Below are 16240 nucleotides of genomic sequence, written 5' to 3'. Positions count from 1 at the left end.
GGGTCTATTTGGAATCCGCTTATTTTGCTGAAAATTAAAAACAATAAAAAATAATTTTTCGGTTATTATTCATTTGCCTATTTACCATGAACAGTGCAAGAGGCACTGGTCTAGAAGAAAAAAAAAAATTTAAAAAAAAAAAACGCAGCAACAAAATAAGCATCCCGAAAGCACGCTTAGAGTGTGAGAAAATTTCATGAAAGCACAGTTGACAAAAGAAAGTCTTTATTATAGTTCAAATCTTCATCACTAGGTAATCTAATACTGAAAAATAAAAAGTTTTAGTTTGTATAATTTTGACTCAAATATGCTCTCGTGTGAATCAATATCAAATCTTAATAGACATCTAAAACATTTTCATTTAACACTAAACCTGCAGCGACCGATAAGAATTTATGAACTCCTAAAACATTTTCCACTAATCTGCGGGTTGCACATGATGTTGAGAAACATTTATTTTTTTCCTGTCACAAGTCACAACAACCTCGTCACAAGGCTGGTACTCTTTGTAGCATGCTGCCCTCCCCAATCCTTCAACTTCCTCAATAACATTGTCAAGTTTTGCCACCATCTCTACTAGCAAAGAAGCAAAAGCAGCAAAAGGAAGTGCCTCCGAGAACTCAAGGCTAGTGATTGCAATCTTACTCAATTGTGGCCTTAAGACCTTCCTCTCAGCCTCCTTAGAATCAGAAGCCCTTCTGGATTTCCATTCCATCAATGCAGAACTGTCAGTTTTCACACTTGATAATGAGACTCCAGGGGCCTTTTCATGCTTTTGGCTAGCTTGTGCAGCTGCTAAAGCGAGCATGTTGGTGGCTTGGTTTTTGTTGGATCCAAGGACTAGCCTTGGTTGGGATTTTATGGCGGTATTAAGGTCTTGTAAGGCTTCATGGAGATGATCAGAGAGTATTTCTGGAGAGCAGTGGCGGTGATTTCTTATGCTATTGGCAAGTTCCATTAGCACTTTTGATATCTCCCCTGCAAGTCTATTGCAAGGGTCTTTGAATAAGGTTCGCGCGGATTGCGGGGTCTAGCCAGAATAACAAAACAAAACAAAAAAAAGATCAGTTAATAAGAAATCACAATTATTACAGAAAAAAGAAACATGAATTGCACTGATTATATCAAACATGATTCTTAACACAGTTATTGTTGAGATTGTATTTATTGTCACCACAAGAGTTGCCTTTATATAACAAAATAATCAGATATTTGTTATGGACAGTCGGACAATAAATACAATACATTCACATTTTTTGGGTAAATTTATGTTTTGCCTATCTTTGACAACCATATAACAGGTAATTCAAAGTTTTCAGTTACAACTTTATGAACTCTTATGTAAACTTCTTTCTAGAAATTAAAATGACATCAATTAAAATGATCACCACACATCTTTAGTGCGATAGTCACTCCACAAGTATAAGTACTTGTAGGGTGTAGAAGGCAAGAGACAGGGTTTAAGTCTCTAAGAGAGAGATTCACACACATATACATTTAGGGTTCATTTCGTTGGGAGGATAGAAAAGTAGAGGGATAGAAAATGCAGAGAGGATAGAAAAGATTTTAGTTTCCCTCATTTGTGTTTGGTTGAGAGGGTAAAAAAGTGGATGAATGGGAAACTTTTTTGTTTTGTTAAAAATAAAGTTGTGGTTTCTAGTTAGCTCAACTAGTAAAGTCTCTGATGGTTATATAATGGAGTTGGGGTTTAATTCCCGCCAACACCAAAAGCTGATTGGTGTTTTGGCCTGATGATAAAAAGCTATTATAAGAAGCGGACTTCATAAGTTGAAACTTGCTCAAAAATAGATAAATAAATAAAGTTTGTATAAATTGACCACCATGTCCCTGTTAAATAACATAAAAGGTAACACATTATATATTTTTTTAAAATTATGTATAGATAGACACTAAGTAAAGTATAAAAAAAAAAAAAAAAAAAAAAAGCATAACAAAATTTTTTCAAAAAAGAAAAAAAAAGAAAAAGAAAAAAAAAACCAACCAAAAATAATGAGAAGAAAGCTATACATCCCGAAAAAGTCAAAGAAAATAAAAAAAGAAGAAAAGAAAAGAAGCTACGTTCAGACAAAAAGAAAAGAAGAAAAAAATAATAAAAAATGAAAATCATCATGTCAGTAACAAAGAAAAAAAAATAAGGTAAAAAAAAGTCAATACATCAGTAACAAAGGAGGAAAAAATAAAAAGTCATCCCATTGGAGACTTGAAGGTGAATTTTAAAGGTATTTTTGAAAGTTCATTCTATGAGATTTTTCCTCTCAGTTTTTTCTTTATTTTGGAGAGAAAATTTTTTGGTGGACCAGGAGAAAAAATACCTAGGCCTCATTATTTATTTTTCTTCCTCTCCACCCAACTAAACACACTCTAAAAAAGTTTTCATTCTTAGTTTTTCTCCAAAGTTTTCCATCTTCCATATTTTACCTCCAAACAAACACACCCTTAGATTAGGTTAGACTCCATATTTCACCTTCAAACAAACACGCCTTTAAATTAGGTTAGAGTAAAATTTCTATCTTGTATAAAAAAAAAATTAAAATAACTTTACTATTTCTTCTATCCTATTTCAAATGAAGTAATTATGGCTCTAATTTCAAATAGAAACTTCTTTATGGGGATTACATCAATTATGGCGCTTGAAAAATTTCTCTCTTGTTTAAGAGAGATGCTACGTCCATAACATTATTACAACATTTTCATAACAAATCACAGGTGGTTAGTTGTTATTGATTCAAATTTGAACCTAACACGAAGATTATTTTTTTGCCCAAACAATAACAACCAGTAACAACCTGCTACTTAGAATTTGTTGTAAAAATATTGTAAACATATCATTTCTCCTTGATTAAAGTCACACACGGTGGCCAAGTTTTGTACAAAACCCAATCATTTCTGTAGTCATTGTTACTCTTTTAGGAAGAAAAAATTAATTAGAGACCATTTATTGCCTCCTTGCAAATTAATAGTGGGCAAACATTAAAAGTTGGAAGTGAGAAACTAAATTCATGTGCTATACTATAATTCGACTAGGATAAAATAGAAAAAAATCAATATATTACCGGAATTTCAGTCCTCAAACATCCATGTAGAGCTACAACCGTGTAGCCAAAATGGCGAAGAACACCTCCCAGTTTCACATACCGCTGCCATGGAAACAGATGCCATCTTGAGTGCCTTGGCTCCCAACTTGCATATAGTGCCTGTTTAATTCACAATATCGTCATTCCAATACCCTTGAAGAGTTATTATATGTACTATATATTAATTCTTGAATATAGTAAACTAAGCGAAAGAGTTTGAAAATCTTACCAAGGCTTCATCTTTGGATTTCGAGTCCAAAACAGCCTCACAACCTTCGTAAATGGGATCCTCCGAGCACTGATTTTCGGTATCTTTTATGTCAGTAGCAACAAAATATTCATTGACACAAGCTGCAAAATTCATGTCGCATATTACTTGTATTATTGACATAATCAATCAAAAGAACATTGTGACATGAATAACAGTGAAGTTTTACTAGTATTGCTTGCCAAAAAAGAAGTTCTAAGTTTATAATTTACAAGTTTGCACACATTCATCCTCATAGGTTCTTAATTCAAACAAATTTTATTAATTATTTCTATTACTTGACGCTTATATAGGAAGCTGTGGCATTATCATTAAAAATTTGTATACCTTCTATAGATTTTGCAAGGCCTTCAAGCTTTAACACAGTGGAGTTATGGAGCTCTTCCCCTGACCAATTAGGAAATATCAATAAACTCATGAGCAGGCAGACACCACAGCCAATGGCAATGGTGAAGAAGCGGTCATGTGCAATCTTCAGGACATCATCGACCCGGTAGCTTGAGACAGTTATCAGATTGAAGGTCAAGAGAAATATCACAACACCATAGTCATAATTCTTCTTTATGTAGGGAAAGAACCTCAGGTATGTAGCAGCAGATCCTGCCATGTTGAAAATGAAATTAAAAAATAAAAATAAAAATAAAAGAAGAAGAAGAAGCTTAAACTTAGCATGTTTTTTTTGGAATGAAAAATTTAGCCTCAGAAAAAGGAAGTGCAACTGTAAACAAAAAGTTGGCTGCAGCTATACTATATTGGAATGGTGACAATGACAGTATAATATTTATGGAAGCACAAAACTTTAGCATCAAGATCTCTGTAGACTTTATAAAGAAAAAGAAAAAAAAGGTTATTTTATAGGAGCTATGTAGACTCTACATACAATTCAATCACTGAGATCATAAACTGCCCTTCGTATCAGAAATGACAAAAAGATTAAGGATAATAAAATGAATATATCAATCAAAGGCTCATATATATAATATCTTCTGTAAAATACAATGAACTCAACACATTTGCGTAGACACTCAAGGATCTCTTTGGAATAGCGCAAATTAAATGTGAAACTTAACCAACTAGAAAAACTGCAGCTCCAATAAAAACAGCTCTAAAGACCCGGCCAGATTCAGTTGCAATGTACTCAAAAATGAAAGCCAATGATCCTGCTAATAGCGTCCCAAATCCTCTATTCAGTCCTTTGTATAAAGTTGCCCCTGTAATCAAATAATGAATAACTTGTAACATCAATAAATAGAAAAGGTCATACCAAGTGCATAAAACGCAACCCTCTATATATGTGTGTGTGTGTGAGAGAGAGAGAGAGAGGAAGAAGAATATAAGTTGATAGCAAAGAGAGAGTAATTAACCTGCTGTGAACTCTAACACAAGAACCACAGTCATGACAGCCCAAATGGCCCCCTGTCCGATCCCTTTGAACAGTGGTTCCATGAGATATAACAAGGAAACCAGTGTCAAAGACAGACCAACTTTGAAAGCGTGGATCACCCTTCTTGGGTCATCATGTCCTACCTTCCACATCGTTTTCCACAACAAACCCGGATATGTTTTCATTTTCTGGGCAAAGATTGGGATATGTTTCTCCCAGTTCCCCATAGTTTTAGTGCAATCTCCATTTCTTTCCATAGCCATTTCCATGCCTGCATGAACTCTGGGAAACATTTCTTGATCTTGAGCAATACAGAGAGAACGGTGTTCCTAATGCAAAATTTCCGGATGATTCCCAAGAAGTTTATTTATATTCTCTTCAAGAAAAAAAGACCATGCAGCCACAATATGAGACAGAGAGATGTTATGTTCATAATATTTTTATAATAAATTACAGGTGGTTAATTGTTATTGATTCAAATTTAAACTTAATACTAAGATTAATTTTTTGCCCCAACAATAACAACTAGTAACAACATGTCACTTAAAATTTGTTGTAAGTACATCATTTTTTTTATGAAAAAAGGGAGAAAAAAATAGTGGAGAAAGCCGATAATTTTTGTTTGGTTGTTGTGGAGTTTCGTTTATTTAATAAGAAACCCACCTCACTCTAAGAAGCTAGCGTCACGTTATATTTATATCTGAGAGAGAGAGATCGTGATGCTATTCCTACTTTCACATGCATTCCATTAAGGTAGACAGAAGGCGGTTGCTTTCACAAGGGCTTAGTCAAAACAAGGTAGAAGCCAAGTTAACTCTTGTGGTCATTAATTATTTTTTGAATTCAGATCATGTCTTCAGATCACGGCATCAGTTCAAAACATTTGTAAGAAAAAAAAATATATATATATATATATATAAACATAATTTTAACAAATTAACAAAGAAATAAGTTAAATAGTGTTGTTGACTAGATTTCATGCAACAATTCTAAAGCTCTATTTGACACGCATGCCAAAACTAATGAATCAAACCTTAACATTTTGATTAGTACAAACCATTAAACACTGTTGTCTCCAGTCCTAACGGAAGGTTCTTAGCTTCCGTTTGAATATCAATGAAAAATAAAAATTATTTCACTATTCAACTTATTTTTTGTACTATTTATGGACCATACTGCACTTTTTGGTACTATTTATGAGCTCATTGTACTATTTCAGCTAACTTTTACATTTATTTATAGTACTTTCAACAATAAATTTTTATTTTCAGCAAAATAAGCGGTATCTAAACAGACCCTTAATTTAGTTATAGTGGAGGTTTGTTAAAGTACGCAAGAAAATCTGTTAGAGATTATAGCTAACAAAGCATAACTTGGAGAATTGTTACAAGATATTTTATTGTGTAATTGATGCAGTAGCAATTGGGTGCGGAACTATATGAAGCAACTCTTATGTAATTTCTTTTTTGAAATGAAATTGTAACATCAAGAAAATTTAATTCAAAAACTGAATTGTGCGTACTTTGTGTGTAATAGGGCAGTGTTTTCTTTTTGTAGGAAAATGTATACTTTCCATATTGTTGGAGATCAAAGTAATACATTTGTTACTAAAAAAAAAAACCTTAATATTGGAATAAATCAAGAAATTAATTGTTAGAGAAGATTTAGGGATTGAAAACTTAAAATTATTATTATTATTAGAGGAATTCAAAATTATAAATGATTTGTGTATATGTAATTTCCATTATAAAAATAGGTTATATTATAATGGATTTTAACTAAGTGAATGAAGATGACATAAACTTTGAATTTTTTTTTTAGTGTAGTTTTTTTTTAGAGATAATTACAATATGATACTAATCCCGCAACTTGAACCCTTTCCTCCTAGACCCTCAAGTACTTTATGCATGGAGAGATGTCAATTCAACTACAAGACTTTTGGCTTTTTTGAGAGTAGTTGAACGATGCATAAAAGACCTCCTAAAATTTTAAACTCTCAGACATACTAGAATCAAGATGTGGCATAAAGTTCACATTTGTTATCAATTACGTCCTTTCATCCACTCCCATTAAGAAGTTTCCATTAAATAACTTAAACTTTTTTTCCTTTTTCTTTTTCTTTTTTTTTTTATAGGAAAAAAAACTTAAAGTTTGGATAATTTTGACAAAATATCTAAGGATAAAAATAAATTTAAAAAAAATTAAAGGTTATAATTTGGATTTGTCCAAAAATTTCTTTATGTACACAAAGAAACCAGATCGATATGTGTGTTTACTGGTCGCAAAATTTTAAATTCCGTCATCCTCCCTCACTTGAGTGGTTTCATTGCTTGACAAAAAGAGGGAGATATGCTATCAAGTTTTGAGAAAGAACTTTCTTAAGGCTTAAGAGTGGTGCAGATTTATTCATGCCTTTCTTTTCTTTTTCTTTATTTCTTTTTTGACAAAATTTAGGTCTTCCAATCTTTCACACATTTTTCCTTCTAAGAAAGTTTAGGGACACAATATTTTCATAACACTCTTGTTTTGAGTTATAGTGGGTCTGGATATATTTTATTTTATTCTATTTTGATTTATAGTGAGTTGACACCTCAATTTGTTGTGAAAATATTGTAAAATTTTGTTGTGTCCATAAAAAATAATAAATAAAAGTTTCTACCCAAAAAAAGAGGTTAAATAATAAAAATTTTGCAAAAAACTAACAAAATAAATATTGTTCAACAAAACAAAATTAAAATGATTTTTTTTTTGGAGAAAAAAAAAAGGGTTGGTGGGACTTAAAACCTTCTAATCATCAAGAAAACAACTTACATAAAACCAAGAAACATGAATAAACTAAAAAATAAAGAATTAATCAAGAAATTGGTTCAGATAAACTAAATTTGACATAAGTTTTAAGAACACAAAGAACATACATTAATTCAATGGTTAATTTTCAAAATATGTAGTCATGTTAATTTGTTTAGTAAAATTGTAACTTTAGGTTACAACTAATTTTGTAGCCAAACTTTAATTTCCTTAACAATATATTAAAGGCGCAAATGCACTTTTAGTCTCTACATTTTTACTTTTTCTCATTTTGATCCCTACATTTTAATTTTATCACTTTTAGTCCCTAAATCAATTAGCGCGTGTCATATCAGTCCTTACCCTCAGCCAACTAACTTGAAAAAGTTGACGTGGCTGGCGGCACTATTAAAATAAAAAATATATTTTAGCATTAAAAATGCCACATCAACATCTAAATTAAAAAAAAATCAATTTATTAATTTTAACTAAATAAAAAAAACTTCATTATTTTCGGAAGAACAATGGGTAACATGTTCTTCAGTTGCCTTGAAAATTAAAATAATCTAAGATTTTCTTTTCTTTTCATGTATTTTCTTATCAAATAAACATGCGAAAATTCATACAAAATCCCTATCCTCCACCGAAACCTCCAACATGAAAAAATCATCAAACCCACATTAAACCTCCAACCCAGAAGAATCATCGAACGTCCAACCCAAAAAAATCATCAAACCCACCATAACCAACGAATCCAAACCAATCAACAACCACCACTGCCTGGGGTTCACAACGCCACAGCCACCAATCTTAGAGAAAACCCACTATCATCAACCCAAGCCAAAAAGAAGCTAAAAACGGAAGAGAGCAAGGGATCTAGAAGAATCGGACCTGCATATTACACTTGATGAGATCAAGAGGAGTGACAGCCATGTGAGTGAGACCACAGCTAAGAATACTCCCTTAACAAAATCAGAGTTCCCTCCCTTAAATCAGTGTTATGGGCTTCGGGTTGCTGGGGGATTTGGGTTTTCTTCGCCGCGGCAGCTAGTTGTTTGGGGTTTGGGTTTGAGTATGGTGGTGGATTGTATAAGTTTTGGGATTTCGGGTTTGAGTTTTAGTTTTAAACTTTGAATCGGCAATTTCGTGGTGAATGGTGTGTGTGGGTTGCTCGGCGGTAGTGGGTTGCTCAGTGGTGGTGGGTTGCTTGCCGGTTTGGGTGTGGGTTTTTTTTCTGGGTTTGTTGAGTGGTGGTGGGTTGTTTGGTGTGGGTTTGTTGAGTGGTGAAGGTAGGCAATGAAGGGTTTTTCTGGGTTTTGATGTTTATGGTAGATGGTGATGGTGATGGTGATGGTGGTGGTGGTGGTGGTGGGTCCAATCTAGGTTTTGATTTTTTTTTTTTTTTGTGAGTATGGATATGTGATTTTGGTGGTTGTTGATGGTGGTGGTAGTGGTGGTGGTGATGGATTCTAGGTGGTGGCGATGGGCTATGGGGTTGGTGGCTGTTGTGGTTAAGTTATTTTTCAGTTTTTTGCTATGGGTTTGATTTTAGGATGGGTAGTTACTCAGTTTTGATTGTTGTGGTTTGTTTTTTCAATAGTGGTAGTTGGCGGTGGCAATTTTTTTGGGAGTAGTTTTGGTAGTGACAAATTGGCATTTGTGGTTGAGTTTTGGTGGAAGGTGGTAGTGGGTTTTCTGGAGAGAAAGAAAGAGGAAGAAAGGAAAGATAGATGAAAGAGAGGAGAGAGAAACATAATTTTTTATATTATTTGATAGTGTAGTTTATATTATTTTAAAGAGTTGTATATAAAAATAGAAATTGGGATGTTGGGTGGGTTATAAAATGAGATGGAAAAAATAGATAAAGTAGATTTTGAGGATATAAAATAGATAAATTCTTAAGAAATCCGGATGCTAGATGCTAGTGTTCTTAGGCCCTTACAACCAAACAAGAAGCCTAAGAAAATTTTTCATTAAATTAAAATTTTGAAAGAGATTTATTAGTTTGCAACTTTGGGGGGAGAGAGAGAAGTATTGTTTTCTTTATTTTCTTTTACGCGACTTGCTTAGAATTTCTGCATATATGACTTTGTTTTTGGGCAGCAGAGCAACGAGGCCAAGGCCCATAAATCAGACCAAAACCCCTTCTTTTTGAAGCCCAACCCGTGACTACAAACACATGTTAACAAGTGAGAAGCAAAAAATTAAAAAAAATCAAGTTTTGGTTGCTCGCTGAAACTACTTCAACAGAAATAAATTAAAGGAAAGTCAGCTAAAGTTTCTAACCATGTGAACCAAAGCTCATAAAAAGGAAAGCAATCAGGAAAAGGAAAAGCGTAAGAGCGTGACTGGAGGGCATAAAGGAGTGGTTCTACATTAATTTGGATCCTTAAAAGGTCTAGCAAGAGAGACCGATGGATCCTTATATTGTGTAAACAAAGAACTTATGAAAACCAAGCATTACCTGCTGTTACATCTTTTTTTACTTTCATCAAGTCAAGAGTCAAGTATCACCTGAGAATGAGCTGTTGGAGCTTTTGGCACCATCAAATTCCAGTGAGGACCTTTCCTTTTATGAAAGTAATTTTTAAGGCATTTGAGTCAGCCACTCATTTGAGTCAAGGTTTTAAACTAGAGTAATTTTAGTAATCGTCGCGACTATCCATGTGGTAGGCAATTATCTTATGTGGCTAGATTTTGACTAGTTGTACATCACTTTTACCTAGATTTCATGGATGGAGTTATTCATGGATTGGGGGGCAATGCAACCCCCCCCCCCCCTATTTTTTAAATAATATAATTATATAACTATATATTTAGGTACTAATTTTAGTAATTTCATTCAATAAAATTACATTTTGTCCCCCTTTTTTATCATTATAAGAGAAATGCTACAATTACAAATTTTTTTACAACATTTTTACAGACTATTGAGATAGCAAATTCTTACTAGTTTGCATCTAAATCCACCACTTACATCACTTTTTTACTTATTAATAACCACTAATCACAACAAAAATTTGTAAACCTAGTATTTTTCTCCTTTTAAAGTAAATAAAAAAAATTTATAGATCTAAAATCTAAAAAATATATATATATATATATACACACACACACACACACACACACAAGCCCAAAATATTAGCCCAACAACAAAAATTATCAATAAGCAATAGCAAAGCTTAAAAAAAATTTAGACTAATCAACCAATATTACCAAAAACAAATAACTTAGCCATTTAAAAAATTTTAAACAAAATAATTTTATCCTTACCAACAAAAGACACACTCTACATACGCATAAAATAATAATAATAATAATAAAACTTTTGCTGGCTAAGCAATAGAGCCAAAAGTCGAAACCACTGCATATAGCTAACAATAAAATCGCCCCCCTAACTCCAAGTCCTAGCTCCGTGCCTAATGGATTTACTACTTTTTCTTTACGTACTACTCACAATCTGCCACATAGACATTTGTGGAAGAGTTGTGATTTATTACGTGGTCTTAGAATTTTCTTGAAAACTAAACTTAAGTACCTTTGCTTTAGCTTGTGCAAAAAATTTCATTTATTTTTTTACCATAAAACCTCCTCTCTCTTTTTTTCTATTTTTTTTTTCTATTTTACATACTCACTTTTCAAAATACCCTAAATCATATTATCTATTTTACACTATATTTCATTAACATATCAAATTTTCTTGATTTTTTTTTTAAATTTTTTTTCTCTTTCTTCATTCACAACAATCTCCATCTATTCTCTTCTTTCATCTTCGAAACATGTAAAGAGAATAAAAAACTAAATGCAAAATGTATAGTGTAAATTTATATGGTTACTATATCTTTTTTTTTTTTTTTTTTTTTTTGAGAAACACATGGTTACTATATCGATCATGTATTTTTACACAATTTTGCATGGATTGATGTAAGTGAATTTTGAACTTAGTTGACTAAAATGTGTTCCTTAACTTATTTGAAACTTCTTGGTTCCCATACATCCAAAACACTTTGGTTACATTCAGTAAGTGTTTAAGATGCACATATGAGTTCTGAAATGCACAAAAAGAAATGCCCTTTCTTCTTCATCACACTATTCTGAAATGGGAAACCTCATTTTCCCTTTTCCTTTGAAGCCAACACCCAATTCTCCAAGTTGTGAGAACTGGCTGCAAATTTTTCCTATTTTTTGTAGGTTTATAGAGCACCACATATTGTCAAGATGCACCGCTAGCCTCCCTCATCGTGTGGAAGTGAGTCACAAATTCAGCTCTTTGAACTAATTAAATCTGTCAGAAAAAAAGCCCAATCAAGTTCAAACACATGGACAATTGGAAAAAGACCCCAAACAAACTATAAGGATCTATTGATAATCAGAAACCTGGAATTTTAATTTTGGTGTATTCATTTCAATGCTTTTATTTTATTTTATTTATATAAAAATAAATAAAAAATAAAAAAGTATTCACTTCAATGCTATGTTTAGAGTCTTAAGAGTGTGAGAAAATTTCATGAAAGCACAGTTGACAAAAGAACGTTTTTATTATAGTTCAAATCTTCATCACTAGGTAATCTGAAACTGAAAAATCAGAAGTTTTAGCTTGTTTCATTTTGACTCAAATATGCTCTCATATGAATCAATATTAAATCTTAAAAGACATCTAAAACAATTTCATTTAACACTAAACCTGCAGCGACCGATAAGAATTTATAAACACCTAAAACATTTTCCACTAATCTGCTCCATCGGTATGCACATTATTTTGAGAAACATTTATTTTTTTCCTGTCACAAGTCACAACAACCTCATCACAAGGATGGTACTCTTTGTAGCATGCTGCCCTCCCCAATCCTTCAACTTCCTCAATAACATTGTCAAGTTTTGCCACCATCTCTACTAGCAAAGAAGCAAAAGCAGCAAAAGGAAGTGCCTCCGAGAACTCAAGGCTAGTGATTGCAATCTTACTCAATTGTGGCCTTAAGACCTTCCTCTCAGCTTCCTTAGAATCAGAAGCCCTTCTGGATTTCCATTCCATCAATGCAGAACTGTCAGTTTTCACACTTGATAATGAGACTCCAGGGGCCTTTTCATGCTTTTGGCTAGCTTGTGCAGCAGCTAAAGCGAGCATGTTGGTGGCTTGGTTTTTGTTGGATCCAAGGAACAGCCTTGGTTGGGATTTTATGGCGGTATTAAGGTCTTGTAAGGCTTCATGGAGATGATCAGAGAGTATTTCTGGAGAGCAGTGGCGGTGGTTTCTTATGCTATTGGCAAGTTCCATTAGCACTTTTGATATCTCCCCTGCAAGCCTATTGCAAGGGTCTTTGAATAAGGTTCGCACAGATTGCGGGGTCTAGCCAGAAAAACAAAACAAAAAAAGATCAGTTAATAAGAAATCGCAATTATTATAGAAAAAAGAAACATCAATTGTATTGATTATATCAAATATTATGCTTAACACAGTTATTGTTGAGATTGTATTTATTGTCACGCACAAGAGTTGCCTTTATATGACAAAATAATCAGATATTTGTTATGGACAGTCAGACAATAAATACAATACATTCAGATGATTTTTGGGTAAATTTATGTTTTTCCTATCTTTGACAATCATAAGACAAGTAATTCAAAGTTTTCAGTTAAAACATTATGAAACCTTATGGAAACTTCTTTCTAGAAATTAAAATTACATCAATTAAAATGACTACTGCACATTCTTGGTACGATGATTACTCCACAAGTACTTATACTTGTGGGATGTGGAAAGTAAGGAGCATGGTTCAAGTTTTCAGAAGAAATCTTTATACACATATAAACTTAGATTAAGTTAGAATAAAATTTATATCTTGTATAAAATAAAATAAAAATTGAAACAACTTTACTATTTCTTCTATCCTATTTCAAATGAAGTAATTATGGCTCTAAATTCAAATGGAAACTTCTTTATGGGGATTACATTAAATATGGCTCTTGAAAAATTTACCTATTGTTTAAAGTTACACAGGGTGGCCAAGTTTTGTACAAAACCCAATCATTTTTGCAATCATTCTTACTCTTTTAGGAAGAAAAAATTAATTAGAGACCATTCATTGCCTCCTTGCAAATAGTGGGCAAACATTAAAAGTTGGAAGTGAGAAAATAAATTCATGTGCTATACTATAATTCGACTAGGATAAAATAGAAAAAAAAAATCAATATATTACCGGAATTTCAGTTCTCAAACATCCATGTAGAGCTACAACCGTGTAGCCAAAATGGCGAAGAACACCTCCCAGTTTCACATACCGCTGCCATGGAAACCGATGACAGTATCTTGAGTGCCTTGGCTCCCAACTTGCATATAGTGCCTGTTTAAGTCACAATATCATCATTCCAATACCCTTAAAGAGTTGTTATATGTAGGAATAAGAACTGTTATTGTAATCAAGTTTAAGAGAGATATATATAAGAACTACTCTCTTCGAACTTTGCTGAGGAAGATTTGTTATGCACAAAACTTATTTATTTTTGTTTTTCTTGTCATCTTTAGCCCATTATGATTGTTGCCCAACTCATTGAAATATAGTTTTAAGTTCATTCTCTACAAATTCGTTGTGTTGAGCTCTTTGAACCTTAATCTTTGGGCTTAGGATCCAAAATCGCACCCTTACAATAGTAAACTAAGTGAAAGAGTTTGAAAATCTTACCAAGGCTTCATCTTTGGATTTCGAGTCCAAAACAGCCTTATAACCTTCGTAAATGGGATCCTCCGAGGACTGATTTCCGGTATCTTCTATGTCAGTATCAACAAAATATTCATTGACACAAGCTGCAAAATTCATGTCGCACATTACTTGTATTATTGACATAATCAATCAAAAGAACATTAGGACATGAATAACAGTGAAGTTTTACTAGTATTGCTTGCCAAAAAAGAAGTTCCAAGTTTATAATTTACAAGTTTGCACACATTCATCCTCATAGGTTCTTAATTCAAACAAATTTTACTCATTATTTCTATTACTTAACACATAGGAAGCTGTGGTATTATCATTGAAAATTTGTATACCTTCTATAGATTTTGCAAGGCCTTCAAGCTTTAACACAGTGGAGTTATGGAGCTCTTCCCCTGACCAATTAGGAAATATCAATAAACTCATGAGCAGGCAGACACCACAGCCAATGGCAATGGTGAAGAAGCGATCATGTGCAATCTTCAGGACATTATCGACCCGGTAGCTTGAGACGGTTATCAGATTGAAGGTCAAGAGAAATATCACAACACCATAGTCATAGTTCTTCTTTATGTAGGGAAAGAACCTCAGGTATGTAGCAGCAGATCCTGCAATGTTGAAAATGAAATTAAAAAATAAAAATAAAAGAAGAAGAAGAAGAAGCGTAAACTTAGCTTTTTTTTTTTGGAATGAAAAATTTAGCCTCAGAAAAAGGAAAGTACAACTGTAAACAAAAAGTTGGCTGCAGCTATACTATATTGGAATTGTTCTTATGAAGACTCTACATAAATCAACAAAATAAGGATTTAAGGATTGTGATATCAAGTAATTGATCGTCTTTTGTTCTTGGTTGAGAAAATTTTTGACAATGACTGTATAATATTTATGTAGGCACAAAACTTTAGCATCAAGATCTCTGTAGACTTTAAAAAGTATAAATAAAAAAATAAAAAAAAAGTTATTTTATAGGAGCTATGTAGACTCTACATACAATTCAATCACTGAGATCATAAACTTCCCTTCGTATCAGAAATGACAAAAAAATTAAGGATAATAAAATGAATATATCAAACAAAGGCTCATATATATAATATCTTCTTTAAAATACAATGAACTCAATACATTTGCTTAGACACTCAAGGATCCCTTTGGAATAGCGCAAATTAAATGTGAAACTTACCAATTAGAAAAACTGCAGCTCCAATAAAAACAGCTCTAAGGACCTTGCCAGATTCAGTTGCAATGTACTCAAAAATGAAAGCCAATGATCCTGCTAATAGCGTCCCAAATCCTCTATTCAGTCCTTTGCATAAAGTTGCCCCTGTAATGAAATAATGAATAATTTGTAACATCGACTAAAAAAAATTCATACCAAGCGCATAAAACTCTGGTTGCAAACCTATATATATGTGTGTGTGTGTGTGTGAGAGAGAGAGAGAGAGAGAGAGGAAGAAGAATATAAGTTGATAGCAAAGAGAGAGTAATTAACCTGCTGTGAACTCTAACACAACAACCACAGTCATGACAGCCCAAATGGCATTCTGTCCGATCCCTTCGAACAACGGTTCCGTGAGATATAACAAGGAAACCAGTGTCAAAGATAGACCAACTTTGAAAGCGTGGATCACCCTTCTTGGGTCGTCATGTCCTACCTTCCACATCGTTTTCCACAACAAACCCGGATATGTTTTCATTTTCTGGGCAAAGATTGGGATATGTTTCTCCCAGTTCCCCATAGTTTTAGTGCAATCTCCTTTTCTTTCCATAGCCATTTCCATGCCTGCATGAACTTTGGGAAACATTTCTTTATCTTGAGCTATAGAGAGAACGGTGTTCCTAATGCGAAAATTCCAGATGATTCCCAAGAAGTTTATTTATATTCTCTTCAAGAAAAAAAGACAATGCAGCCACGATATGGGAAAAGAAGAAAAAAATAGTGGGGAAAGCTGATAATTTTTGTTTCGTTGTTGTGGAGTTTCGTTTGTTTAATAAGAAACCC

The 16240-nt window shown here is 33.0% G+C and overlaps 2 protein-coding genes across 2 annotated transcripts; both read right to left on the bottom strand.

The window, feature by feature from the left end:
• Positions 1-210: 210 nt before the first annotated feature.
• On the bottom strand, positions 211-5092 carry LOC142614009 (aluminum-activated malate transporter 12-like). The gene is made up of 6 exons (XM_075786535.1): positions 4728-5092; positions 4434-4574; positions 3691-3963; positions 3325-3446; positions 3075-3215; positions 211-1030 (listed from the first exon to the last, which is right to left on the bottom strand). Exons 1-6 carry the CDS (start codon positions 5038-5040, stop codon positions 419-421), a joined length of 1602 nt encoding a protein of 533 aa, XP_075642650.1. The 5' UTR covers positions 5041-5092; the 3' UTR covers positions 211-418.
• A 7061-nt stretch (positions 5093-12153) lies between these two features.
• On the bottom strand, positions 12154-16240 carry LOC142613915 (aluminum-activated malate transporter 12-like). The gene is made up of 6 exons (XM_075786432.1): positions 15731-16240; positions 15422-15562; positions 14577-14849; positions 14215-14336; positions 13732-13875; positions 12154-12881 (listed from the first exon to the last, which is right to left on the bottom strand). Exons 1-6 carry the CDS (start codon positions 16041-16043, stop codon positions 12264-12266), a joined length of 1611 nt encoding a protein of 536 aa, XP_075642547.1. The 5' UTR covers positions 16044-16240; the 3' UTR covers positions 12154-12263.

Source organism: Castanea sativa, chromosome 10 (genome assembly GCF_040712315.1).
Source record: "Castanea sativa cultivar Marrone di Chiusa Pesio chromosome 10, ASM4071231v1".
Classification (NCBI taxonomy): domain Eukaryota; kingdom Viridiplantae; phylum Streptophyta; class Magnoliopsida; order Fagales; family Fagaceae; genus Castanea; species Castanea sativa.
Note: the sequence above shows the minus strand (reverse complement) of the source record. Positions and strands in the feature narration are given on the sequence as shown.

Coding starts and splice junctions, on each gene's coding strand:
- LOC142614009 (XM_075786535.1), bottom strand. CDS start 5,040: ATGTTTCCCAGAGTTCATGCAGGCATGGAAATGGCTATGGAAAGAAAT. Junction 3,964..4,433: donor AGCTGCAGTTTTTCTAGTTG/GTTAAGTTTCAC, acceptor TCAACATGGCAG/GATCTGCTGCTACATACCTG. Junction 3,216..3,324: donor AATCCAAAGATGAAGCCTTG/GTAAGATTTTCA, acceptor TGAATTAAACAG/GCACTATATGCAAGTTGGGA.
- LOC142613915 (XM_075786432.1), bottom strand. CDS start 16,043: ATGTTTCCCAAAGTTCATGCAGGCATGGAAATGGCTATGGAAAGAAAA. Junction 13,876..14,214: donor AATCCAAAGATGAAGCCTTG/GTAAGATTTTCA, acceptor TGACTTAAACAG/GCACTATATGCAAGTTGGGA. Junction 12,882..13,731: donor GTTTGAGAACTGAAATTCCG/GTAATATATTGA, acceptor TTTTCTGGCTAG/ACCCCGCAATCTGTGCGAAC.